Here is a 27,831-nt window from a genome sequence, read left to right on the forward strand (position 1 = left end):
CACAACACCTAAACAAAACCCCAAATATACATCCCACATAACCAAAAATCTCCCCCACTCATCACTAAAACAATACCCTATAACCACCCTAACACACCCTACCTACATCCATCACACAAATTCCCCCCCCCCCCCCCCCACCACCTACACCCCACATCTCCCACAACCAATCCCCACTAAACATAATAAAACCCTTCAAACAAAATACGTCAACCCATCCACCAAATTAACAAAAAACACACCACATTCCTCTACCATAAAATCAAATATCTCTACCACAAAATATTACTCTATTCCATCACAATCCCACTCATCTATCCTTCCTACCTAAAAAACAATCACAATCTATCATACAAACTCTTCCCTAGTCAATACAACTACCTAACTATAACACTATCTATAAACAATTATCTCTACATACGTACCACCTCATTCCATCCATTTTCTGTTATCATTGTTGCTTCGACCGTCCAGTTCACCCCCTCTAGCATGGGCTCGCACACTCTCGCCATTGTACATCATTCCCATACTCACCCATAAATTTCTTCATTAGAATCCTAACCAACTGAGCCACCAAGGCCCCCCAAAATGTACACAGTGTTCTTGATATGGGTAGAGCACTAATTATTTAACCAGAGTCATTCTGGTGGAAATTTAACTTTTTCCGTCTTTGGCTATCATAAACAATGTCATCGTAAATATCTATTGTACATACTGACTTCTTTATTTCCACAAGGTAAAAAAAAAAAAATCATCTCACCTCTTCGAGTTGGAGCCCCAACGACCGTCCTTATGGTCTAATATAGAAACACTGGGGAAGGAGATGGGAAACCTGCATTCCAGTCCTGCCTCAGCCAACAATGTCTTTGCACTCAGATGCCAATCTCTTCACCTCCCTGCGTGACTCAGGTTCCTTGCTTGTCAGGCAATAATTGTACCTGCTTTAAATTGCCTCACCAGGGCATTCTGAGAATCAAATGAGACGACGTACACGAAAGCTTTTGAGTGCTGTGCTAATACATAAGTCTCTCATCTGGTTATTGGCCAAACCTCAAATTGATTTGTTGCTCTATGAATGTGCCCATAAATACTCAACATGGTGCCTGCTGCACCCAGTGCCCCTTCTAAAGGAAACCTATCCCCCTGCAACCCCCCAACAGCTCCTGCTGTGCCAAGGCTGCTGGGCACTGTGCTGTAAATCCCAGCCTTCTCCAGCCTTCCACCTCTCCACCTCAGGGCTGAACCTGGCTGACCACGCTGGGAGCACCGTAGGCTTCCCAGTGGCTAGAATGAGGAGCTCTGCCTAAGTAGAGACAAACCAAGTCATTCTGACTCTTGCCTTTGCAAAAGTCTCCTAGGAAATCATGCGTGACTAAGATAGCTAGGACAAACAGAAGACAGAAGACACATTAGATGGGCCATTAGAGCTGCAGTTCCGAATAAGCTGAAATTGAGAGGAAGCAGAAACCCCAAATACACTGAAGCTCCGACGTAGGGAGAAAAAGTAGAGGATGCTGGTGAGAAGTGAAAGGACACAGAGAAGCAGAACCCCCAGAAGCAGGTTATAGCAGTGACCAAACAGGTGCAGGTGCACCAGTTCAGCTGCTGAACCCAGCATAGAAAGGCCCCGGTGAGGCGCGGTCATCCGGGTCCCTGTTGGGCTCCCATGTGATCCCGTCTCCTTTGCTCCCTCATAGTGGCTTTACTATATATTTATTTACTATACTATATAGTGGCTTTACTATAACCTGCCTTTCCCTGGGAGGCGAGACCCTCTTCATGCTCCCAGGAGAGCCAAACCAACCCAAGGCTCATGGGATCTTCTCCCCAGCTTCCTGAGAGTCCCCTAAAGGATGGGTGTGTGAGGATCTTACCTTGGGGCAGGAGAAATGAAAGTCCTCGATTTGTTTTGCTTTGGAATATACTGCTTTGCTTAATGAATTAATGTGGTTTCACGGAGGTCGGCCTCCTGGGAAAAGGTCAGGGCGGATGGGGCAAAAAGCAGAAGTGAAGGAAAATGGATACTAACAAGCAGTTGAGATTTTGCTCCTGCATATCCTTCCCTCTTGCCCAAATCCCACCTACCCTTCATGTCACCTCTTCCACTAAACCCTTTCCAGCTGCTCCAGCCATATCAGCCCTGGTCGTCTTGACCACAGTGACTACATTGCCTTATGGGCCCCAACACTTCATCCCGCCCCGTAGCCATACCTTTTACAATATGCCTTTCCAGTTCTTTCCACTAAAAAGGCAGAGAACATTTCTCCATCCTTTGACTTTGGGTTTGGCTATGTGACCACCTTATGTTATTGTCCAAAGCCAATAGTAGAAGACGGATGTGATGGTGTACCAATCCGAAGGTGACTTTTGCTTCTTCATTGCCAAAAAAAAAGAGCATACCCAGACTAACCATGGTTCCCAAGAAGAAAGTGAGGGATGCGTAGAACAAAGTTGCCTTGAACATGCCCCCTAGTTGAGCCCAGCCTACATCAGCCTGAGCTAAATCAATGAGAGGCCTGAGCTAAATCAATGTTTATTGTTTTATACCACTGAGATTCTATGGTTGTTTGATAGACAGGTGATGCAACTACCCGGAGCACTTATTATGCTTTTTAGTACTTGGTGATTTTTAATGACAGTACGTTTTTTGGTCATATATAATTGATTCTTTGGGTTGGTCTCTCCTAGTTAAGACCACTACTAGATTTAACAAATAAAAATATAGGATCCCCAGCTAAACTTGAATTTCAGAAAAACAAGAAAGAGTCTTTTAATAAAAGGGCATCTCATGCAATTTTTAGAACATATTTATACAAAAAAACTATTTAAAATCCAAATGTAAGTGGGCATCCTGTATTTTTCTAGCAATCCTACTTCTAGCACTTGAGGCAGTAGCAACACCTTATATGGTAACTGTGAGACAGTTTCCCTGGTCATTATCATAATGCTGGGAGACAAAAACCATGGTTTTCAAATTGTCAGATTTGCGAGATGGTAGATCTTAAGCACTTTCTTTCTCCAGTGACAAACTGACCCCTTATAATGTTGATGATCATCATCATCATTTACTTACCCCTGTATGGGCAGGTAGTGGGCAAACACACTGTCTTGTTTTCATATAGTGTTGCAGTGGAGCACATTTATAAATGAGGACACTGAGCCTTAGACACGTAAAAGAACTTTCCCTTGGACACACAGCTAGTGAGAGGAGTAAAGCTAAAACTCAAAGGCAATCCTTTCCCTTTCTATAATGCAATTTTGCCTCCAACTACCAAAAATGTTTTTGTTTTTGTTTTTTTGTCATTTTCACAAAAGTGAAGATGGCAAAATATATTTCCCAGCCTCTTGGTTTCTTTTTGGTCCCCCTTAATCCCTTCAATGAATAATGGGGTGTGCTAAGGCTTCCACAACAAAGCACAAAGTACCACAGACTGGTGTGGCTTAAACAACAGAAATGTATTTTCCTACAGTTCTAGAGGCTGGAAGTCCAAGATCAAGGCTTCAGAGGGTTGGTTCCTTCCAAAGGCTATGAGGGAAGAGTCTGTTCCAGCCCTGCGGTGCTTAATTTTGTCTCAACCTGATGGGGCAGCAGGATGCCCAAATTACTTCTCAGTGTGTGTGTGAGGGTATTTCTGGAAGAGACTAGCATTTGAATTGGTGGGCTGAGTAAAGCCAATGACCCCACCCATTGTGGATGAGCATCATGTAATCCTTTGAGGGCCTGGGTAGAACAAAAAGGTGGGAGAGGGCACTTGGGTAGCTAAATTGGTTAAGCATCCGACTAAATTTTGGCTCAGGTCATAATCTCGCAGTCATGGGATCGAGTCCTGCATCAGGCTCTGCACTCATCAGGGAATCTGCTTGAGGGTTCTCTTTCTCCCTCTTCCTCTGTCCCCCACTCTGCTAGTGTGAGCTCTCTCTCAATAAATAAATAAATAAATCTTAAAAAAAATTTTTTTTTTAAATAGGGTGCCTGGGTGGCTCAGTCGGTTGAGCTTCCAACTCTTGATCTTGGCTCAGGTCATGATCTCAGAAGTTGTGGGTTCAAGGTCCACACTGGGCTCAGCACTCAGTGGGGAGTCTGCTTCAGATTCTTCCTGCCTCTCTTCTCTGTCCCCCTCTGCCACTTCCCACTCACACTCGCTAAAATAAATAATAAATAAATAAATAAATAAATAAATAAATAAAATCTTTTTTAAAAAGTTTTCTAAAAAGTGAGGAGCTAAATTGGTTCTCGTGCCTGACTGCTTGAGGTGAGCCATTGGTCTTTTTTCCTGGCCATGAACTGGGACTTAACCCAACTCTTGTCTCTCAGGCCTTTGGACTAGGATTAGAATTTATACCACCAGCTTTCCTGGGACTCCCAGTCATGGACAGCAGGTCATGCCACTTCTCAGTCCTACAATCACATAAGCCAATTCTTTATAATAAATCCTATATATATGTTCTGTTTCTCTGAAGAACACTGACTGATGATATCAAGACCTCTCGCCTTGGTTTGTAGGTGGTCATCTTCTCCCTTAGGTTCATACCATCTTCCTCTGTGCATGTCCGTGCCCAGATTTCCTCTTCTTATAAGGACACCAGTCATATTGGATTAGAACCTACCCTAAATGTCCTTATTTTAACTTAATCACTCCTAGAAAGGCTCTATCTCTAAATAAGGTCACATTCTAAGGTACTGGGGGGTCAAGGCTTCAACACATGAATTTGGGAGGGCACACGGTTCAGCCTGTTATAACAGGGTTTGTGGAGCTAACTATAGCTCATCCCAATACAATTTACCTTTAGGAGAGGGACCCAAAGGAGGAGATTTCAAACTATGGAACTCTGGATTTCAAGGGCTGGAATTCTAGTTTCTAAAGCAGTCCCTAGGGTGCCAAAGGCCCATCCTGCAGTTCCTAATAATGGACCTCAAAGGTGAGTCACACCCTCTTTCAAAGGGGCCCTAGCAACTAGTAGAATGTGGGTTATTATGAGGACAGGGGATTGTGATGGTGGCTCAGCTGTACAATCTGGTGAGACCAAATGTTAGTAGCTCAAAAGATGTCCTTCGGCCCCAATTGGCAGCACCGTGATTTTCAGGATGGCAGCGGAGGACAGGGAGATGATGGAAGCCCGGGGAGCAGGAGAAAGCTGCCCAACTTTCCCCAAGGTTGTGCCCGATGACCCCATGTCTGAAGGGAAATCAAGAGCCTCTTTGGTAAGGGGGTGGTGGTGCCCTGTTTCACTGCCCCAGCCTGTCCCTCCATGGGGAGGAGAGTGCCATGGGGTCACACCCCAGGTAGCTGAGTGCTAGGAGATCCCAGAGAGCTGCCGAGAAGAGTAAGTGAGGTGCACCCCACCCCATAATGGCCCCAGCTCTCACCAGGGACCAGGTGGCCCTAGATAAGACTGTGAAGTCACTTGAGGCTGGCCTGGGTCTCTCCCATCTCACCTCCCCACTCAGGGCCCTTTCCTCCCTCTGTGAAGGTCAGAGCCCTGTGGAGGTCCCCTATGTTTGGGTTCCTCCCTCTGGAGCCCCAGGAGGGTGGGTGTCTGACTGGTCTCCAAGTCACACAGAGTGGGGCTGGGCAGGTAACCAGGAAGGCAGACTTCCACCTCAACCCCACAGGGCTCCCCTTGCAGCTTGGGGGCCCCATCGCCTCACGTGGGTGTGCTCCCCACTTCCCTGTAACCCCGGGTGAGCACACCTCCACTTACATCCCCGGCTAGGTCCTCACGGGTCACAGCCTTCTTTTATCCATCCCACCCAGTCCTCTGGGGCCTGTGGCCGTGGAGGTGCCCGGGGTGGCATGGGGGCGCCCCCAGGCCCACTCCGCCCCGTCCCCTGAAGCGCCCCGTCACCGCTCCAGGAGGCAGAGTCCCCGAAGCCAGACTCTTCCTACAACCACCTGGAGGAGATGGAAGCTTGCGAAGACGGAGGCTGCCCGGGGCCCCCCAAGTCACCGTCCTCTAAGGCAGGCCACACCACCAAGGGCCAGGCGGGCGACGGACCCGGCCTCGGGGAGCTGGCCCCCGCCCCGGCCGTCCCCGAGCCCCCGGGGACCGAGCGCAACACCGAGATGGAGCTGGAGAAGGTGCGCATGGAGTTCGAGCTCACCCGGCTCCGCTACCTGCACGAGGAGAACGAGCGCCAGCGGCAGCACGAAGAGGTGATGGAGCAGCTGCAGCAGCAGGCCACGCCCCGCCTGGTAGGTGCCCTGGAAGGTGCCCAGTCGGTGCTGGCCCGAGGCCTGGGGGCTGACCCGCAGGGTGGGGGACCCTCGCTGCCCAGCGTGGGGAGCCCAGCTGACCTGCTTCCCCTGCACCCCCCACCCCCCTCGCCCTCCACGCCCCTCCACCCCCACCCCTCTCTACCCCCCCACCCTCTACCCTCTACCCCCCTCCACCCCCCACCCCCTCTACCCCCGACCCTCTACCCTCTGCCCCCCTCCACCCCCCACCCTCTACCCTCCAACCCCCCCACCCTCCACCCCCACCCCCACCACCCCACCCCCGTCAGAGGTGGGCTGCTGGCTGCCCCAGAGCTTCCCCAATGAGCTGAGATCAACTCTTTAAGGAGAGTTGACCCCGGGAGGGGCCCCAGAGCCACCTGTCCCCCACTCTGCCCTTGGCTTTCCATCTCGGGGACAGTCTTCGGCCTTTCCTCCCTGACTGGATTGCGGCCACTCTCTATCCCTCTGCATCTCCTTAGGAGGTGGGAGCCCCACTGCAGCCCGCGCAGTGGTTTTCCATACAACCCTCACCTCCCCTTATCAGAGCTGCATTTGTTCTGTGGGTCGGATTGCTCTGCCTGTTGCCAACTAAAGATGTTAGGCTTCTTTGGCCAAGAAATGGACCACTCTCCCCTAATCCGTTTTAGGTGAGGAAAAGAAAGGTACTTTTGGTCAAATGGGACGGAAAGGGCTTAGTACTGGGTGCCTGGGCCACCGTAAATCCTAAATAACGAAAGCTGCAATTGTTGAAAGCATGTTGCCTGGGCTTTAAAATCAGTCCTGGGTTAAAACTCTGGCTCTACCATGTGTAAAGCGTGTGATGTTGGGCAAGTTACGAATCCTCCTTGAGCCTTGGTTTGCTCCTCTAGAAAGTAGTCCCTACCTCGTTAGGGTCGCACTGAGGAGTAAAGCAGAGCATGCATGTGAGGCACTTTGCAATGAGCCTGGCACATTAGGTAAGCACTCAATAAATGTTAGCTATTACCATTTTTATGTACTCATGCAATTCACTTCTTGACCTAAATGCAACAATGTGCATTCATCACTTTTCAATTTTATTGGGATGTAATGTATTAGCTATGCTTCCCAGCTCTGAGTCATCCTCACTTCTGAGAAACTTGCCTTCTGTCTTTCTCCAAGTCATTGCTATAATTGTTGAGGAGGATATGACCTAAAGTAAATACCACTAAAAGATCTCCCTACAGGTTAGCCATGTTCCATTAATCAGCACCCTTGAGTTACATTTTATCCAGCTCACATTTCTCTACCTTGTCCAAAAAACTATCTTGAGACACACTATCAAATGGTTTCCCAGAATTAAGATATTACACTACCTATAGCATTTCCCTAATTGACTGGTCCGGTTTTTTTGTTTTGTTTTGTTTCTTTAAGAAAAAGAGGTTGGTTTTGCATGATTTGTTTTCAATGGACACATGCTGGGTTTTAACAATTTTCTTTTTCCTGCTCACAAAATACTTGCTTAGTTATACACTGAATGGTTTTGCTGAGCCAAGTCAAGCTTATTGAACTGGGATCTCCAGAATCCATCTTTCTTCCCTTCCTTTTAAAAATCTAGAAAATATTTGCTTGTTTCTAAGACCCTGGCACATTTCCTGAGATCTTTGATTTCTCACAAATAAGTTCCATTTCCAGGGTTGGGGTTTTTATTCTCAGTATCGTGGAGTAAAATGTGTCACAAGTTAGAGCCTGAAACTACTTAAGGCACCTGTGGTTAGTGTAGCATACCTTTGCTCTCTGCCTCCTTCTAACCATATTTGTTTTCCCTTTTTTAGTTTGAAAATCTTACCCTTGCTGGATGAGCTGGAAGCCCTTGGTATATAGTCTTATCTGCTGTCTGTCTTCTGCTCAAAAGAGCAGCATTTCAGACTCAAAACACATGCTGGCTGCTTTTGGCGGTAGGAAGTCCCCGGACCCAGAGCGGAGGCGGGTCTGCAGACCACCTGTGCAGGCACCCTGTGCACCTCCCCTCCCACTAGAACACTGGGTTTCTTCCTCTGGTCCTTCAACCTGCCTTGCTATAGTCACTTTAGAAATGGCATCACTGGAGTCCGTTTTCTGCCCCGTTGGGTTTCTTGATTTGCCCTCACGTTTTAGGTGGTTGCCCCAAGAGTGGTATGTCCACAACCCCAGGCTTCCGTCATCGCTTACGAAAGTGTTTTGTGTTTTGTGCATTACTGGCAGGTGGAAAGCGGACTTGATTTTTTTTTTATTGGAGTTCGATTTGCCAACATATAGCATATCACCCAGTGCTCATCCCATCAGGTGCCTCCCTCAGTGCCTGTCACCCAGTCACCCCAACCCCCCGCCTACCTCTCCTTCCACTACCCCTTGTTCATTTCCCAGAGTTAGAAGTCTCTCATGTTCCTTCACCCTCTCTGATATGTCCCACTCATTTTCTCTCCTTTCCCCTTTATTCCCTTTCACTATTTTTTATATTCCCCAAATGAATGAGACCATATAATGTTTGTGCTTCTCCGATTGACTTACTTCACTCAGCACAATACCCTCCAGTTCCATCCTCGTTGAAGCAAATGGTGGGTATTTGTCGTTTCTAATGGCTGAGGAATATTCCATTGTATACATAAACCACATCTTCTTTATCCATTCATCTTTCGATGGACACCGAGGCTCCTTCCACAGTTTGGCTATTGCGGACATTGCTGCACAATGGGGTGCAGGTGTCCCGGCGTTTCACTGCATCTGTATCTTTGGGGTAAATCCCCAGCAGTGCAATTGCTGGGTCGTAGGGCAGATCTATCTTTAACTCTTTGAGGAACCTCCACTCAGTTCTCCAGAGTGGCTGCACCAGTTCACATTCCCACCAACAGTGCAAGAGGGTTCCCCTTTCTCCGCATCCTCTCCAACATTTGTTGTTTCCCGTCGTGTTAATTTTCCCCATTCTCACTGGGGTGAGGTGGTATCTCATTGTGGTTTTGATTTGTATTTCCCTGATGGCCAGTGATGCGGAGCATTTTCTCATGTGCTTATTGGCCATGTGTGTGTCTTCTTTGGTGGAATTTCTGTTCATGTCTTCTGCCCATTTCATGATTAGATTGTTTGTTTCTTTGCTGTTGAGTTTAGTAAGTTCTTTATAGATCTTGGACACTAGCCCTTTATCCTATACATCATTTGTGAATACCTTCTCCCATTCTGTAGGTTGTCTTTTAGTTTTGTTGACTGTTTCTTTTGCTGTGCAGAAGCTTTTTATCTTGATGAAGTCCCAATAGTTCACTTTTGCTTTTGTTTCTCTTGCCTTCATAGCTTTATCTTGCAAGAAGTTGCTGTGGCCAAGTTCAAAAAGGGTGTTGCCTGTGTTCTCTAGGATTTTGATGGATTCTTGTATCACATTTAGATCTTTCATCCATTTTGAGTGTATGTTTGTGTCTGACATAAGAGAATGGTCTAGTTTCATTCTTCTGCACGTGGTTGTCCAATGTTCCCAGCACCATGTATTGAAGAGACTGTCCTTTTTCCAGTGGATAGTCTTTCCTGCTTTGTCAATATTAGTTGACCATAGAGTTGAGGGCCCATTTCTGGGTTCTCTATTCTGTTCCATTGATCTGTGTGTCAGCTGACTTGATTTTTGAGCCTCCTCCCCACTCTCTCCTTTTTGGCATGAATGGGTGGGTAGATAGATTCCATTGTATTGAAAACTACCTCTGTGAGTATGTTTCTAGCCAGCTTAGGGCACCACGGTCCCTGCCATCTGCCTGCTTACAAAAAGCATGGCATGATTTTAAAAGATATTTTAAAGAATAAACCATGGGTGATGGCTTCTTAACTACAGATCAAAATAGTTATATCAGCTTTTGCTATACTTATATGTTGGTGCTTTCTGCAGTTAAAATGGGGACTGGTTGGACCTCAAGTATATAGATTCCAGAAATGAGCAATACACAGGCAGACTCAGCCAGACAACTCAAGCTGCTTTCCCCATGCTCAATACTGTGAGTTTAGGGAGGCCCTATCTCTCTTACCACCTGTCCTCCAGGGGGACCCAACCTTAGGTCGATAGACCACAAACTGACCCTGTGAGACCTATGCCACCAGAAACAGTCAGAAACAGTCACTCGTGCCCAAGGGACGCTCTCTCATTGTGCCGCTGTCAGGAAAACAAGGCTGAGTGTCCGGGCAAGATATCCAGAGAACATTCCTAAGATCTGGCGTCCAGATCTGGGGATCTCAGAGTCAGACAGAGACTGCCACCTGTGTGGCTCAGAGAAAGGAAGGTGTGACCTGGCGCCTGGCTCGGGAGGAACAAGGGCAAACTGAAGAAGTGCAAACCCACCAGTTCCCTGCACGTGCCAGTGACCTCACTGGGAATGTTTCAGTTCTTGGCCACTCTTCCTCTTATAGTCTGTGAGGGGGGCCACGGTTCCCCTTTCCTCAGGTGAGGAAGACCACCTGCCCAAGGTCACTTTCCCCAGGGGACAAGAGCAGGACTGACCCCCAGACCTGCCTGGTACCCAAGCCTGGTTTGGCCAGCTACACTCTCTTCTTTCCCCCACAGTTCTCGGGAGGCCTCCAGGACCTCCTGCTCCCCCAGAACCAGTTTGCCATGTTCCTGTACTGCTTCATCTTTATACACATAATCTATGTCACCAAGGAGATGATCTTCTTTCTCTTCTCCAAGCACTACCTGTTCTGCATCGCGGCCATTTTGCTCTGTTTGATTAAAACGTTATGGTCATACTTGCAGGTGCTTTTGCTCCCTCCATCACAGGGAACCTCCGTGCCTGTGGGTTACTAGGCCATGACCCAAGTCAGCCTCCGGCCTCCCTTCCTCCTCCTTCCCTCACATGAGCCTCCCCACTGTCAGAACTCCCTGTTAGGAAAGGCTCTGCTGTCAACCATTTACACTTTAGTGTGAAGAAATGTGTTCGGGCCTTGTATGAAGCCTGAGTTCTCAGTGCAGAGGAAGATGCTTTGTGCCCTCTGAGGGGCGGATTTCAGAAGTTACCAAGTTAGGGAGGTTTCTAGAGGGAGAAGGGGTTTAGGGTCTCTAGGGAATCACAGAAGTCACACCATGACCAGGTTGGTTTGGGATCCACCACATCCACTCACTTCCACAGATCTTGTCTGAGGTGAGGGTAGGCTCGGGGGTAACCCCCCAAAGATGTGCACATCCCCATGCCCAGAACCTATGAATACATCATCTTACATAGCAAGAGAGACCTGGAGAGGTGATTAAATTAAAGACCTTACAATGGGGAGATGAGCCTGGGTTCCACCACAGGCCCAATGTCATCACAAGGGTTTTTACAAGAGGGAGGGAGAGGGCGAGAGTCAGAGAAGGCAGGGGATGTGATCATGGAAGCAGAATTTAGAATGATCCAAGAAACACAGGTAGCCTTTAGAAAAGGCACAGAAATGAAATTTCTCCAAAAGCCTCCAGAAGGAATTGGGCTCCGGCCAACCCATGCAGACAGGTGGCCACCAGAACTGTAAGAAACTAAATCTGAGTTGCTTTAAGTCACTAAGTGTACAGTACTGCATTGAAGCAGTAATAGGAAAATCATACAGGAGCCAAGACTCCCCAGGCTCCTCCCAGCTCTGCAAATATGTCAGGATAGCAGCACCAGACCATGGACGAGAGTCCATTTAGCCCTGGGTCTGAGCAGGACTATAATGGTCAGTTACGGAGGCTAGAAGCCTACCCCCAGGCAACAGGCAGCTCAAAGAGAGCTGCTAACACTCCAGGGAGCCCAGGACAGACCTACCAGAATCGGACAGGCAAAGGCTAGCCCGACCACTGAGCAGTACAAGCCCAAGGGAGGTGAGGCAAAGCCCCAGCCTGCTCCCAGGGCGGTGGGGAAGGAGGGCTCAAAAGCTTGGCTGGGCCCAGAGCAAGACAGCAGGGTTGCATTAGTGCAAAGTAGGAGGAGGGAAAAAGAAACCAGACCACACAGCCCAACCCTCAGTTCCCAAATGCACACACACACACACACACACATACACACACACACACACACACACACACACACGCCCCTGCTAGCAGGTCATCAGCTGCTCTGACCCCACCCGCCGTGCCCAGGAGGGAGGACTGGTGCCTGGCTCTGACACAGGAGGCCCTGGGGATAATGCAGCAAAGCATTGAGGGTGAACACAGTTGTGTGATCAGGCAAGTCTGAAATGCCCCCTCCTTTTCTGGGGCATAGAGCTCAGCCTTAAGAGAGACTAAAGAATAAGCTTCTGTCTCTTTGGGCTCTGTGAGAGAGATCCGTGAAAACACATGAAAAGAAGACGACCACCCTGGGATTCAATGTCAATACACATTCTCATGCCACGGGAAGTCTATGGTGGCTTCTCATTTTCTGCCCAATTCGGTGCATCCACCCCCATTTATAGCTGCATGTGACTGATATTTACCTGAAAGTCACAGAACTGTCATTTCTCATTAAACTTTGAACGATAGTTTTTACTATGGGTCCTTTCTCACAGGCATTGTATTTGATCTGGGTTCCTGGGGTAGGATTGAGGTAAGAGGAGGAGGAAATCAGTTTATCAAAAAAGATTAAGGCCCAGTATTTGACTTGTTATAGCAGAAGGATTTGGGAGTTTATAAAAAATACCAAGTGTTATAAAGCCGTTAAGTTCATCACCCTATTGCCAGGTAAACTGGACTTAGATACATCCATTTTCCTTACAAATCTTCAGAGAAAAACTTAATTTCCTTGAACAGGTAAGTTAGCATCTCATAAGTTAACATCACATCCTTAGCAATGGGCATGACATCTCCCTCCTGTTCCTCCTACTGTGATTGAAGACTGAAGCCAAGAGCCAAACTATGCCCTCTGGGAAAATGGGAACAGCTCATGGTCACTCCCTAAACTTGGCTAAGTTCTCTTGGTTCAAATTCAGAGCAGAAAATCAGAAAGGAGAGGGAGCAAGGTGGAGAGATTTGCACAGGATAGGAAGAGGGCATAGCCGAGGGTTACCAAGAAGACAATAAGTCAACATCCAAGCACTTCCAATGTGCCAGGCACTTTCCTACATGCTTTACGGAGACTATCTTCACCAAAACCCTGGGAGGAAGATATGCTATTATCTCCATGTCACAATGAGGATACCGAGGCTCAGAGAGGTTAAATGACTTACCCAAGATCATCTTGGATTCTAAGTCTGACTCCCAAACACAAGAGCTTTCTACACGACCATGCCCCCAAGCTGCTGCCTTGAAGGATTTCACAGCCCTGCTGGCAAGATGAGCTTAACATACATGAAAATGTTAGGACACTACCAGCACACAGACCTTAGTGATGAAGGAAATAAAAGGAGAGGTCCCTGGAGCTCAGGATGATAGGAAGACTTCTCAAAGACCATGTAAGCCTAGGGCAGGTGGAGAGAAGGAGAGGAAATTCACACAACTAAGATCAGGGTTGGAGTGTATACACAGTATGCCGGAGAAAGAGAAGGCTCATCCCTGCTCCAAAAAATGGTGTAAAGGGTAACAGGCCTGGAAGATAGATATGGGGCCAAATTTTATAGTCTTGAATATTGCTCTGAGGAATATGAACTTAATCCCTTGGGACATGGAATCCCTGAAGACTGTAGAGTGAGATAGTAACTCCTTCCAAAAAAAGGAAAAAAATACCTCCTTTCCTCCTCTCTCCTGGGGACCTTGTTCTTGCCTTAACAACCTCCTTCCATTTTCAATCTGGGAACATTCTAAGGTCTTGAGTGTGAGGAATGTATTCAGCTGGAAAAGAAACCCAACCACAGTGGCTTAAGCAGATAGAGGTCTATGTTTCTCACATTCTAAGAAGTCCCAGGTAAGGCAGTCCATGACTGGTGAAATTGCTCTAGGAAATCAGAGAGGATCTAGGCTGCTTTTTGCTCCACCATCCTTAACTTGACTTTTATCCTCCTCACCCATGGCCTTCAGCCTCATGATCTTAAAGTGGCTGCTGTAGGGGCACCTGGGTGTCTCAGTCAGTTAAGCATCTGCTTTCAGCTCAAGTCATGATCCCACTGTCCTGGAGTCAAGCCCAACACTGGGCTTCCTGTTCTTCCTGTTCAGCAGGGAGTCTGCTGCTCTCTCTGCCTCTGTTCCCTGCCCCCCCCCACTTGGCCTGCCTCTCTCAAATAAATAAAATCTTTAAAAAGGGGGGGGGGCTTCTGGAGCTCTAGGTATCAAACCCACAACTCTAGATCAGAAAAAAGAACGGGAAAAAGCATCTTTTATAAGCTTTCTAGAAAGACTCACCTAGAGACTTCTGCTTATATCTCCTTGGTCAGATTGGGTCATGTAGCTGCAGGGCATCTGAGGTGGTAAGATTTTCACCTGGACACTGTCGCGGCCTTGAACAAAATTAGGATTCTGACAGTGTGGGGAAAGAGAGCGATGGATATTAAATAAGCAAACAACTCTATCTACCATACCCTGCTTTCTTAGACCTAGCTCCCGTGCCCCCAGGCCTGCGCCCATCTTGGTGGAAGTGAGAGAGACATGGAGTAGGGCACAGTTAGAGCCAATCCAGGCCCAGCCCACTGTGACATTGATGCCCTAAGGTTTCATTCACGTACCACAGCAGGAAGGTCATCATTTCCTCTGGACACACAACTGGAACAGCTGTGCCTTCATCCTGCTGACCTCTGCCTGAGGCCCCAGGACCTTCCACATCCATGGCAGCTGCCCTGCCTGGGGCCGGGGACCAGACAGGGACACCCCCTGTGCTGAGTGCCCTCAGCGAAGCTGCAAGAGGCAAGTTTGCTCCTGGAGTCTCTCCCCCGTCCTGAGTCCCAGATTCCAAAAAACTGGGCCCAGTGCCTCCCCACCCCCTCACACACATGCGCCCATCTCTCTCTGGTCAGCTCACTCACACCAAGCTGCTAAAGACTGAGGATGTAAGAGATCCTGCAGGTTTGTTTCAAAGATCCACTCAGCTTAAGTCCCAACAATCAAACACTAATAGTAAAGTTTCAGGCAGGTTTAGGGAGGGAAAGATGAAAGAATCTTTCCTGCTCCCCAGATGGAATCACACAGGTTGTAACCCCAAGCTCTAGGACAATACTAGAGTCCTGGAAACTGCTGGAACCCGCAGGAGGGAAGAGCGGACAGACTTGGTTCCAAAGGCCACTTCCCAGTCCTGTCTGCAATTCCATTTTCGCAGGTGACTACAGACAAGTGGGTTAAGGTTTTCAGGCTTCGTTAGGATGACCTGTAAATTACCTAAACTCTAACTCAGTGGGGTTTGGAAAAAAAAAAAAGACCAAAGCCTAGGATCTGACTTCAGAAATTCTGATTTAATTGATCTGATCTGGGTTCAGTAGCTTCAAAGGTGCCCGAGCTGATTGTAAAGGGCAGCTGCATTACAAAACCTAAATCCTCGCTACGCTTGATCTGAAGACCAGCAGCTTCCCCGTTGCCTGGGGCATCTTAGAAATGCAGCATCCCAGGCCCCGCCAGCCCCAGCCCACTGATAGCGCCACATTTGACAACATCCCCAGTGACTCTTGGGAGAAGCACTACTCTAGGCGATGTGATTCAATTCATCCCGTTGCTCTGTTATAAAGATCCTGCTCTGGGCCTGGAGGATCTTCCAGTGGGGGCTGTGGAAGCCGGATGGCAAGCAGAGAGAGGACAACTGTGCACGGAGCCTCTAGAAGTGCTGTAGAAGCCTCCCCCAGCATCTGGCACAGCCCCTCCTCCCTCTGTGCCTTCAGGAGCCCTTGCTCTAGGCTTCTGAGGAATCAAATGATTTCTCCCAGCACTCGGGGATTTACCAGAAACTTCCGGAATCCCCCCAGGCCTGTCTCCGCCTCTGTCCCTTTTTTGATCTAGCTCCTATGTGTGTGTAGCTTGGGAAAATCTTGCTAATATGCATTCATTCATTATTTAAAGGTTGCCACTGTTCCTTCAGGAAGGCTAAGCATGATTAAAAGATGGGATTTTTCCACAGGGCACAGCAGAAAAGCTAGGGCTCCCGCATTTTTAAGCTGTTTTGGCCAAGCCTTGTTGCATAATTTAAAGTCTGTGACTTATTTAGATTTAATTAGCCAAAGGAGCAGCAGCTGAGGTTCACTAGTCAGTATTTATTAAGCACCCTCAAAGGGTTTGGGAGCTCTTTAGAGCAAAAGAGCAGGATCGGCTTTGGACTTGCAAATTTCCCACACCGACGCGGGAGGGGTTACAGATCCTGCCAGCAGGAAGCATTTTTGTGCCTCAAGGACAACAAAGGGGTGGCATCAAAGGGCCTGCAGTCACAGGACACAGGCAGGCAGAAGCCTTCTCCTCAGCCCTCAGTCGGTGGGGTCAGGCCCCTCGCGGGGCTGTAGGACAGGTAAGTGTGGAGACAGGGTGAATGGTAAGTGCAGAGCCATACACATGAGAGGTGCCAGTAAGAGAAGGGCAGGGAATGTGTAGTGACTGACACCTGACCTGAAGAGCTGGGGGGCGTAGAGGGGATGGCCCTCGATTGTGGGCCCCAGTGCCGAAGAACAACAGTGCCAGGCCCATGGTCAAAACCAAGGCTGCGACCTGCAGAGCCTGAAACCACGTGTGCCTTCCACCCCTCCGATGGCAGCGGTCCCCCTGAGCACAGCCTGTGCCACACCCCCAGGGTTGGCCCATGAGGCCGGCCCTGGAGGCAGATGGAGGAGACCCTCAGCGTATGGGGCTTTTGTGGTACCTCTCAGTCCCACTCTGAGAGAGCATAGGTCCCTTCTGCCCTAGAGGCCAGAAGGAGGGAAGTGGGCTCTGTGCCCTTTGAGAAGGTGTGGGAACGAACCTCTGGAGCAGACCTGTGGTGGAGAAGGCTGGGTCTGGTGATCTGTGGAGAGGACACGCCTTCTCCTGGGCCAAGTGGGCCCCTTGTCCACCTGCCAGCTCTAGAAGCAGAGTCTGAGGGAGCAGGAGGCAGCTCAGGCTTGCAGGTCCTGCTCCAGGCTCTCAGCTGCAAATCACAGGGCTAAGGAAACCTCAAGCTTTCCAACTCTGACTCTAGGGTATTATCCCTCACGGCCTCCACCCCCACCCAGTTCCATTCAGCTGATCATTTTTCTCTAGACTAGAAAATCCCAAAATAAGAGAATAAAGTTACACTTTTTACCCCTATGAACCTCTCTTGTTTCAAATGACACAGTCCCTTTCCCTCAAACTTCTCTTCAAAGAAGCCTTTGTAGGGTCCTGGGGCAGAGAGCAGGCCTTGGAAGCCAGCCACCGGGAAGCCACACAGAAAGTGCTGAGTAAGGCAACCCTGGATTGAGAAGGAAAGTTCTGGGGCGGGGTGTTCCAGAAGCCGCTCTCCACCCCAGAACGCCAGTGTGGGACCTCCCAAACATGGAACAGCTCTTCTCTCCGTATCCTGTGCCAGATGGCACCCCAGCTAATAGGGTGGCTGCGGGGACCACCCCACTGCTGGACACTTAACAAATGAACAGTCCAGTGAACAAAAGGATGCAATAGGCAACCTGAGAAAGATTCCATGAGCTAAAGCATTCTATGAAGGCTTCTGGAAGAGGGAAACTCACACTTACTGAGTACCCCCTGGGGATCCCACCGGGTCCAGTGCACTTTGCATCATCACATTTCATCCGGAGGCCACTCCCCAGGCAGCACTATTACCATCACCACTTTGCATATGGGAAAACCCACTCAGGTTCAGGAGTTGCCCGAGCTAACTCAGCCAGAAGGTTCCAGAGACCAAGTACGGCAAGGAGAAGGAGCCGAAAGTTGATGTAAAAAAATAAAACAAATAAATCTATGTCTTGTGTACTTGGGTTTGTGGATGAAGATCCAGAGCTGCTTGGATAACCTACATGAAGAGGGCTGTCACTGTGTTTCAAATGATATGGTGCACACCCACTGTGTGTCTCTCCCAGTGCGTACATATATCTAGGAGTAGCACCTTTGAAGGTACGGGCTTAAGAAGCTCCCTTTTCATTCTACCCATTCTCTCATTTCCTCCCACCAAAGGCTGTGGAGGGAAATGTTTCGGGGAGAGGACAGGGGTATAAGTCCTCACTGGTCCACCTGCTGCCCACATATCCACCATTTTCTTGAGAGCTCAGTGGGAGATCCACACTCAGAGCCTTGAAGAGCTTCCTCTGGACCCCATCCAACACCTACTGGGTCCCTCAAATCAGGTGAGGAAGTCTGCGGCTGGCCTGGGGAGTCTTCTCTCTTCAGTCAACTGTGCCTGGACCGATTTTCACTTCTGGGTGACTTCTGTATCCTCACAAATCACCCTTCCCCCAGCTCCCCTATCCAGCCCATATCAGAACTTGACTGTGTTCCTAGAAAATGATGAGCTTGGACTTGAAGACTCTGAAAGCACAGCAAAGTATAGAAAGCTCATCTGCTCTCAGATATCAGGCTACCTTCAGAGGCTCTCCAGAAAACTGCCCTAAGCAAACCACACAGTGCAGGACTATCCGGATTCTCAAAACAGATCAGTGAGGGCAGGGATCAAAAACTGGGATGCCCAGAGGGCCCAGGCATGGCAGGTAAAACAAGGAAGCTGACCCCATGTGGCTAACAGGAAATAATAAGCCAGTGCAAAGGAGCCAGCCCTATGCCCCTTCCCTCCCACCCATTTTTACCACGTAAGGATACAGTCTGTGTCCAGTTCAAGGAAAGCCAGGAATCCAGTCTTTTTATGTGATAACTGCTGATTGTGAATTATTGGTTCCTTTTTTTTTTTTTTTCACCATACTATGGACCTTACAAACATCTGTGGGCCCACTGGTTTGCAAGCTCTGAACTTGAGATGTGATTTCCTTTATGATACAATCTCTGTTGCACTCTGAGACTGGCTAGGGGATTTCTTTAAACAGAAAGCTCTCCTAGTACAAAAATAGAACGTGATTCACTCCAGCAGTGTTTAGGCACGGAAGCAGCAGTGAGAGATCCTTCTGCCCTCCACGACATTCTCGCCTTGAGGTGTTTCAAGAGACAGGTCTCTTAATGCATTTCAAATCCAGTTAGAGTGGCAAAAATCTAATTTCCATAAAACTTCTTGAAGGAAGATGGGAATTTAGCTCAAGCCTGGATCAGGATTAAAGCGGGAGCAAGGCAGGGGCCTGCAAGCGGGGGAATGAGACAGGAGAATCTGTTAGGGGTGGAGGGTGAGGCTGAGTACCCAGGCTGAGCGATTTGAAGGGAGGCAGGCAACAGCTCTGTGAGGTTTGTTAAAGTGGTGGGGCCTGGGGACCAGAGCCAGCCAGAGAGGGGAAGAGGGGGAGGGAGCATCATTAGTTGCCATGGCAACCGAGGATTCAGGAAAGGGGAAGAAAGAGCAAGGGGGATCTCACAGAAGAGCTATGTTGGGCTGCTGCCTACAACTAGCTCTCTCATCTCCACCCAGGCACTATGTCTATGACTCCTTGTCTACGGCTCCCCCTGATGCCTCCCCCACCGGATTCTGCTCATCCCTGGCACAGATAAATTACTATGAAATTATACTGAGAACATTTAGATCCCAAACGTGGGTAGGATGGATGAGTACCTATTTACTGTGCTTCTGGGCCTCCCCTCTTGAATTAAATAACATTTTCCCCACAGTCCTGCCGTAAAGCCTCTAATACCACTATCAGGGCAAATTTTCTTGGATAAGGATTTGTTCGTGTTCCATTATAAACCCTCATTAGGAAGGCTGACATCACGGATACTAATTTCTAGACTCGTATGGAATGAATTTATCACATGGAGCAAGGATCTCCACTTCAGACTAGGTACGTCCACCAGTAGGGTTCAGACATATCTGAACTGTATGATAAACTGGTGGGCCAGGCCCCAGATGGGCCAGTTCATAGAATGCCTTCAATGGTACCCACTGTGTATGTCCAGCATTCATTTCCCCTTGATTTTTTTAGGGGGGGAGGGACTCCATGTTCCCTAATCTTAGTCCATGAGGTTCAAGGGGGCTGATTTTCAATCAAGAGTGGGCCCAAGACCCAGACCAGCCAATGAGAACATTCTGTCTCTGGTCCATATGATTAGTTCCTGTGTGGACACATTATCCAAGCCTGACCAATGAGTCTCAAACCTGTTTTTTGCTAGAACGCCTAGGAAGATAAGCTCTGAGCGAGTAGACTGTACGTCCACAGCAGCTGGTGGCCATCTTGTTCCACTAGGGGAAAGCCCGCCTGAGAATAAAGCTTCCAAGGAGAAAAGCAGAGCCAAGAAGAGATAAGAAGACACTGACAGGGAGAGACAGGTGGGAAGGAGAAGGAAAGAGAAAGGGAATCCTTGTTGGCATGACTCAAGCCCCTGGATATTCCAGTTTTCTACTGGAAATAAGAGACATCCCGAAAGCTTTTCAGTTGCTGTTAACATTGATTTGAATTGGGTAGCTATCACTTGGAGCCAAGTGTTCTGAATCACACAAGGGCTTTCCCATTTGGCTAAAGAAAAGAAGAATATATGAGTTGGAACCTGGGATTGGCAATAGCTAATGGAGGAAATATCATGGCATCTGCTCCCAGCCTGTCCTGTGGAGAAAGATATGGATGGAGATGAACCCAAACCAGGGAATTTGGGAGCCATGGCAAGAGGTGGAGTTCTCATGTGTACAACCACAGCAGGAAAGGGAGCCATCTCCCCATTTCTTGAGGGAAAACAGCCCTGCTTTGGCACGAGGAGGGGGTGGGACACTGATGATAGCACAGGGGACCTGCTGGAGAGAAACTCTGAGGGCAAGTATATGTTGTGCACTGCCAATATGCAGAGTCCTGCGCTCATAAGAGGGTCCAGGAAAAGACCGTGAAAGGTCTGGAGCCACCCAAATGTCCATCACCTGATGGGTGGATAACTAAAATGTGGGATATCCATAAAATGGAATATTGTCTGGTGATAAAAAGGAATAAAGCATGGTACAACATGAATGAACCTTGAAAATACTATGCTAAGTGAAAAAAGCCAACCACTAAAGACTACATAGTATATGATTCCATTTATATGAAATGTCCAGAATAGACAAATCTATACAGAAAGAAAGCAGATTAGTGGTTGCCTGGGATCGGGGGAATAAGGGGCTTGGGGAGTGACAGCTAACATTGCAGGGTGATGAAGTGTTCTAAAATTGATTGTGGTGATGGTTATATAGCTCTGAATATACTAAAGCCACTGAATCCTACACTTTAAGTGGGTGAATTGTATGGTAGCTGAATTATATATCGATAAAACTGTTACCCAAAATAGGTCTTGAGGTTCCTACCCAGTCTGTCTGGGGGGGGGCAGTGTGGGGTCAGCCTCCAGAAGGCCCAGGGTACATCCTGCAGCTGCTGCTACTTGGGGTGTCAGTTCTGCCCTTAAACCCAAAGTGCTCTGGACTGGCACTTTAAGAGGGCTCCAACCTAGCTCATCCCTCCCCACAGGGTAAGGAATCTGTGAGTCAAGTGGATATATCCACCACATACATACCTTAGTCCCAGACCATACCCAGGATATATAGGGCCCAGAAACTCCTTGCTCAAAGGCCCCAAACCTGTTTTTAGAACCCAAAGTCCTCTTCTCCAGGCCTTTCTTTCCAAGGTAGACTGAATTGGAGGTGTGCATACAAGACGTATAATTGGAACTGGATACATAGGCTGGAATACCCACAGCGCCCCTTCAAATGGTGAGACAAGCTGAGAGTGAAGTGGAGCAGCCATGGGCCATGAGTAAGGGGTCAGGAGTCCTGGGGCCAGCTCTCCCCACAACTACCATGTTCTAGCATGGTGATTGGAGGAGTCTGAGAACTCTCAAGTCAACCTTGACCTTCCATGTCAGGATGAAGATAGATATTTCAGGATAGGAGTTTAGAACATTTAACAATTGGTAGCTTGCTTTAGGATTAGAAGATATTTAAGTACATGATTTGTGGACTTCATTCATCCTCTTGCACTGGAGCCCCACAAATACAAAGGTCCAGCCTTCTAGGAGATTCCACATTTAAGAGAAAAAACATCTTTCAGAGCTCTCCTTTCCATGAACTCTGGTGTGGGGTAGTTGCAGACTGCATGAATTTGGGCAACATGGTTAATAGATTCCTTACTCCAGGCTAAAGAGAAAGCTGACACATTGCCTGTCCACAACCTCCAAGTTTAATGACTTCTCTCAAAGTCTTTCAACTGAGCCATGGTTCAGGCATGTAGTGAGATGCAGTCTGGAGACTGGGGTGGTTCTATGAGCCATACAAAGGAATCCTGTGCTTGTCTGGCTCTCTTGTTTTGTTTTTGTTTTTGTTTTATAAGATATGATGTAATAGAGTTCCATTGGTCAGGAATAATAGCAGAAGCTCACAAGAGGGGCACCTGGGCGGTTCAGTGGTTGAGCATCTACCTTCGGCTCAGGGTGTGATCCCAGGATCCCGGGATCAAGTTTGACATCGGACTCCCTACAGGGAGCCTGATTCTCCCTCTGCCTATGTCTCTGCCTTTCTCTCTGTGTCTCTCATGAAGAAATAAATAAAATCTTTAAAAAAAGAAAAAAAGAAGAAGCTCACAAGAAACATCAGAGGGCTGGGCTGGGGCAGTCCAAAGAGTATTCATTCACCCTTTTTCTGTATCTTCTTGATAGCCAAAACCCCTGGGGGATCCTGTGTTAGTGCCCTTGCAGTAGAGCCTGCAAGTCCTTGAAGAAGTTACCACCTGGTTGAGGAAATAACACTGACACTAAAGTCATTAAAATAGTAGAAAAATAGTAGCAATATAATTAAGGGTGTGACATAAAGTCTTCTCAAGACTAGAGATTACCTGGTCCAGAATGTCTCCTTGGCACTCTGGACATTTTGAGCCAGATAATTCTTTGCTTGATAGGGAGTGGGCATTGGGGGTTGTCCTGTGCATTGTAGAATATTTAACAGCATCACAGTCTCTACCCACTAGATGCCAGTAACAGGCTCCCTGTTTTAGTTGTGACAATGATAAATGTCTTTAGACATGGCCAAATGTCCCCTGGTGGGTCAAAATTGCCTCCAGTTGAGAACCACTGCTCTAGTGTAGACCCTGCCCAATCATCTCCATATGATTAATGTCTACAGACTGAAGGCATCACAGGAAGTCAGAAGGGGGAGAGATGATGGTGGGCCGGAGGAGCCTGGTTCTTGGAGGAGGAGGTGGCCACAAAGGATGGGTAGGATTTGGCTAATCTAGTAGAAGGACAATGCTTCAGATAGAGGAAACAGTGTGCCAAAGGCAAGGGCATCCCCCATATGGTCATGCAGGTGTGCTATGGCCAAGTGTCCCACTGAGGGGACAAGTGGGAGCTGAAATGCAGTCCACCCTCCCCTGGCCAAGCCATTGTTCTGGGTGTGGGGTTGTGTCAGTCCAGAGGAAGGGGAGCCTTTTCTTAGTACAAAGGTATCTTGTATGTCCCCCACCTCATGGGCTCCTGGTACTGTATATGTCCAGAGGGGGCCTTTTTCTTTTTCTTAAAGATTTTATTTATTTATTCATGAGAGACAGAGAGAGAGAGAGAGAGAGAGAGAGAGGCAGAGACACAGGCAGAGGGAGAAGCAGGCTCCATGCAGGGACCCTGACATGGGACTCGATTCCGGGTCTCCAGGATCAGGCCCTGGGCTGAAGGTGGCGCTAAACCGCTGAGCCACCTGGGCCACCCAAGGGGGCTTTTTTCTAATGACACACAGGTGCCACAGAGGCCAGCCAAAGCCCCACAGATGAGCACAGCTGGGATGGAGAGGAGAGGCAAACCAGCGAAGTAGCCAGCACTCTATCAGGGGCTCTGGCTTTCGCTGGCCCTGGTTGGTCCCACTGCACCCCTCTGCACTCTGACTGGTCTGTGGGGACCCTGCCCTGCCCTGCAGAGGTCCTGCACAGAAGAATGAGAAAGAATTTCTTTCAAGAACTCAAAGTAGGGACGCCTGGGTGGCTCAGTGGTTGAGCATCTGTCTGCCTTTGGCTCAGGTCATGATCCTGGGGTCCCTGGATGGAGTCCTGTACCGGGCTCCCCGCAAGGGAGCCTGCTTCTCCCTCTGCCTGTGACTCTACCCACCCCCTCTCTGTGTGTGTCTCTCATGAATAAATAAATAAAATCTTAACAAAAAAAAAGAGCTCAAAGCAGGCTGAACCAAAAGGAGAAGGAAAGCTCTGAGAGAAGAGCCTGGACCTGGAGACCGACCACAGCCAGTGTCTATTGGTTTGGGCCACTGCTGCTGGGGCTGCCCCCCCACAGAAAGGCCCTGCACAGGAGCAACAACTCCCCAGGGAGGACCTTCTTTATTTTATTTATTTATGATAGTCACAGAGAGAGAGAGAGAGAGAGAGAGAGAGAGGCAGAGACACAGGCAGAGGGAGAAGCAGGCTCCATGCACCGGGAGCCCGATGTGGGATTCGATCCCAGGTCTCCAGGATCGCGCCCTGGGCCAAAGGCAGGCGCCAAACCACTGCGCCACCCAGGGATCCCCCAGGGAGGACCTTCTACCCAGAGCCCCCCACCTCCTGCAAAGAGACTTTCAGAACTTCCAGGAACCCCTGGCCCCATCACTTCGCCGTCTTTGCCCATCCATCCAGCTGTGGCCCAGTACAACCCAGGGTGCAGGTGCTCCTGGGGATACACGAAGATCGAAGATCGTCACAGGCCATGTTTTTGGTGTGGGTCATTTAAAGAGCCTCACAGGACGAGCACTCAACCTCCACCCCGGCTTTCCCCTGCTGGTGTCCTGCCTGAGCTCACAGAGGTCAGAGGTCTCGGTCCAGGGGTGCTGCTCATTCCCCTCCTACTTCTCATTTTACAGTCACCCTTCTCCCTGCTCTCAAAAAGAAAGGCACACCCCTCACCCATGCCAAATCCTACCATGGTGCATTGGCTTAGGGAAAAATGTATGGCGCATCAAAGCTACACTCTAAATCCCGGCATCAGTGTTGAGGAAAGGAATGACTGATGACTGGGCAAATCAATGAGGTTCTAATTCTTTGCTTTCATTCAAAGTGAAAGAGAATCTCTTCTAGTTGTCAGCTGATAGATTCTTAATGACCCACCCATATGATCGTCGGCATATAACTCAAAAAGAATTTCTAAAATTGATTGACAAACTCCTTATACCTCTTTGTACTTACATATGTGAAAAGGTTCCTGAGCTCAGCTCTCACATCTATTAAAACACACACACACACACACACACACACACACACACACACAAGAATTAATGCTGAACCCTGACCTCATCTAGCAATGAGTAATATTCATTCATGGAAACAGGAACTAATTGGGGCAGGAAAAAAGCTTTATCTCATTAAGAAATGTATTTCCAATTAAGCTTTATTCTTTATGCTTCCTTAGTATCTATTAAAATCCCTAATGGCATTTGTTTTGATTGTGGACTAGTTGTCATGGTACAAATCGAGAGAAAATATTCTCTTAACATTTCGAATCTATGGTCACAGGAAATTTAAAAACTTAATTCATTTTATATACAAAGCTTTTGGAGAGAAGTATGACAAGGTGGTACATAAAAGTCATCCAATCATAAAAATATATGAGGATAAAATTATGTAGGAAAAGGAGAATGGAAATATAAACTCGAGGAGAAAAAAGAAAGATGACGTTTTTTCCTACTGTTATAAACTTCACGTGTTTTTTAAAAGGATGGCAGTGAGTATGCAGTGGCTATAGTATTTCATTTGGAAATATTTTTCAGAATTCTAAAAGCAGTTTTATTTTCCTTTTTTTATATAAATTTATTTTTTATTGGTGTTCAATTTGCCAACATATAGAATAACACCAGTGCTCATCCCGTCAAGTGGCACCCTCAGTGCCCGTCACCTAGTCACCCCTACCCCCGCCCTTCTCCCCTTCCATGACCCTTAGTTCGTTTCCCAGAGTTAGGAGTCTTTCATGTTCTGTCTCCCTTTCTGATATTTCCCACTCATTTTTTCTCCTTTCCCCTTTATTTCCTTTCACTATTTTTTATATTCCCCAAAGGAATGAGCCCATATAATGTTTGTCCTTCTCCGATTGACTTACTTCACTCAGCATAATACCCTCCAGTTCCATCCACGTCGAAGCAAATGGTGGGTATTTGTCGTTTCTAATGGCTGAGGAATATTCCATTGTATACAGATACCACATGGCAGTTTTATTTTCCAATGTCAGTGTTTGCACACACCAGAGGGCTCACCCTATGTAACTACACTACAAAAAAAAAAAAAATGTTCCTACAAATGTGCAAGGGGAGTACCTAGAGTTTCAGGATTCTCGGAGGAGTCTGCAAGAAAAACTTTAGACCCTGCCCCGCTAAAGGCCCGCAAGCCTGGTCTTGGCTGCAAGGAAGGGTGCCTAGAATGAATGCAGAGTTGAGGGCGCGCTGGAAGCTGGGGGGCTCTGACCGGCGCTGGGTTGGTGGGCCAACCAAATGGGCCAAGGAGATCTCCCTCCATCCAATCAATACTTCCCTCCTGTCCTGTTTTCTCATTTCATTTTAAGCATTCCTCTGAAATACCGTCGTCTCCACTCCAGACGTCCCGCCAGGCGGTGTGAGCTGGGCCCTGGTCGCCCCGCCGCTTGCAGCGCTGGCTCCCCCCGGGACCCCTGGGCGCCCCCGCCGGCCGGGCACCCTGGGTTGGGCACCCTGGGCGCGCGCTCGCCGCTCGGGCTCCGGGCTCGTCTCACGCCCAGCGGGGCGGCCCTGAGTTTTGTCACCTGGGTCCCCGTGTGCACAGCGCCGGGCACCGAGCCTGGCCTGCAGGACCCGGTTGCAGCAGCAAATACTCGCCAGCCGCGCGGTGGCATCTTCCCGCCCGCCAGGGATGACACGAGTCTGGACTTCCCAGCGTCGCCCTTCTCCGCGCCCAGGGCACCGAGGAGCGTCCCTAAGTCCCCAGGGGCTCCTTTAGGGCCGGGCCCGGGAGGGGCGGTGAGGACGCGCTCCTCGGGGAGGGCGGGGAGCGGGACCGACGAGGGCAGGCCCGGGTCACCTGCCGCCGCCGCGCTGTCACTTCGCTGCACTTGCTAGGACCGTCAAACCCAGGCGTCTCTCCCTCCTCCCCGTCCGCCGCGCTGGCCCCTTTCACACCAAGGGATCGTGTCTAAAGTCTAGGACCCTGAAGGGTCTGGCTTCAAATGCAATGATTTAAGGGCTGGGAGAGAAAGGAGGGGAGAAGGGGGGTGGGGAGAATCCGAGATTGAAAGCCATGCCTAGGGATCCCTGGGTGGCGCAGCGGTTTGGCGCCTGCCTTTGGCCCGGGGCGCGATCCTGGAGACCCGGGGTTGAATCCCACGTCGGGCTCCCTGCATGGAGCCTGCTTCTCCCTCTGCCTGTGTCTCTGCCTCTCTGTCTCTCTCTGTGTGACTATCATGAATAAATAAATAATAAAATCTTAAAAAAAAAAAAAAAGAAAGCCATGCCTAAGCCCCGTTTCTTTAAGATCTCTTCTGCCAAAGCAATTTGGCATAGGCATTAAAGAGTCCTTTAAAAATCGTCACACCCTTAACCCATTAATTCCAGTTCTAGGATGCTTGCCCATGGAAGTAATCTGGGGCAAAGGTTTAGGTACGCAGAAACCACTGCCTTGTGATGGAAACTTAAAATATAGAAGTTGAATAGATCAGAGTATAAAAGAACAATGATCAGGTGGGTTTAAAATGGTGATTTTTCAAGAATGTGTCATGGCATGGAAAAAATGACCATAGGGAATATTTGTTGGGCACTTA

The 27,831-nt window shown here is 48.6% G+C and overlaps 1 protein-coding gene across 1 annotated transcript; it reads left to right on the forward strand.

Annotated features, from left to right (window-relative positions):
* Positions 1 to 5,086: 5,086 nt before the first annotated feature.
* TMEM247 (transmembrane protein 247) lies at positions 5,087 to 27,133 on the forward strand. The gene is made up of 4 exons (XM_055329443.1): positions 5,087 to 5,203; positions 5,856 to 6,194; positions 10,750 to 10,925; positions 26,689 to 27,133. The coding sequence occupies exons 1-4, from the start codon at positions 5,087 to 5,089 to the stop codon at positions 27,131 to 27,133; spliced, it is 1,077 nt and encodes a 358-aa protein (XP_055185418.1).
* Positions 27,134 to 27,831: the final 698 nt, after the last annotated feature.

The sequence above is a fragment of the Nyctereutes procyonoides genome, unplaced genomic scaffold (assembly GCF_905146905.1).
Source record: "Nyctereutes procyonoides isolate TBG_1078 unplaced genomic scaffold, NYPRO_anot_genome, whole genome shotgun sequence".
Classification (NCBI taxonomy): Eukaryota; Metazoa; Chordata; class Mammalia; order Carnivora; family Canidae; genus Nyctereutes; species Nyctereutes procyonoides.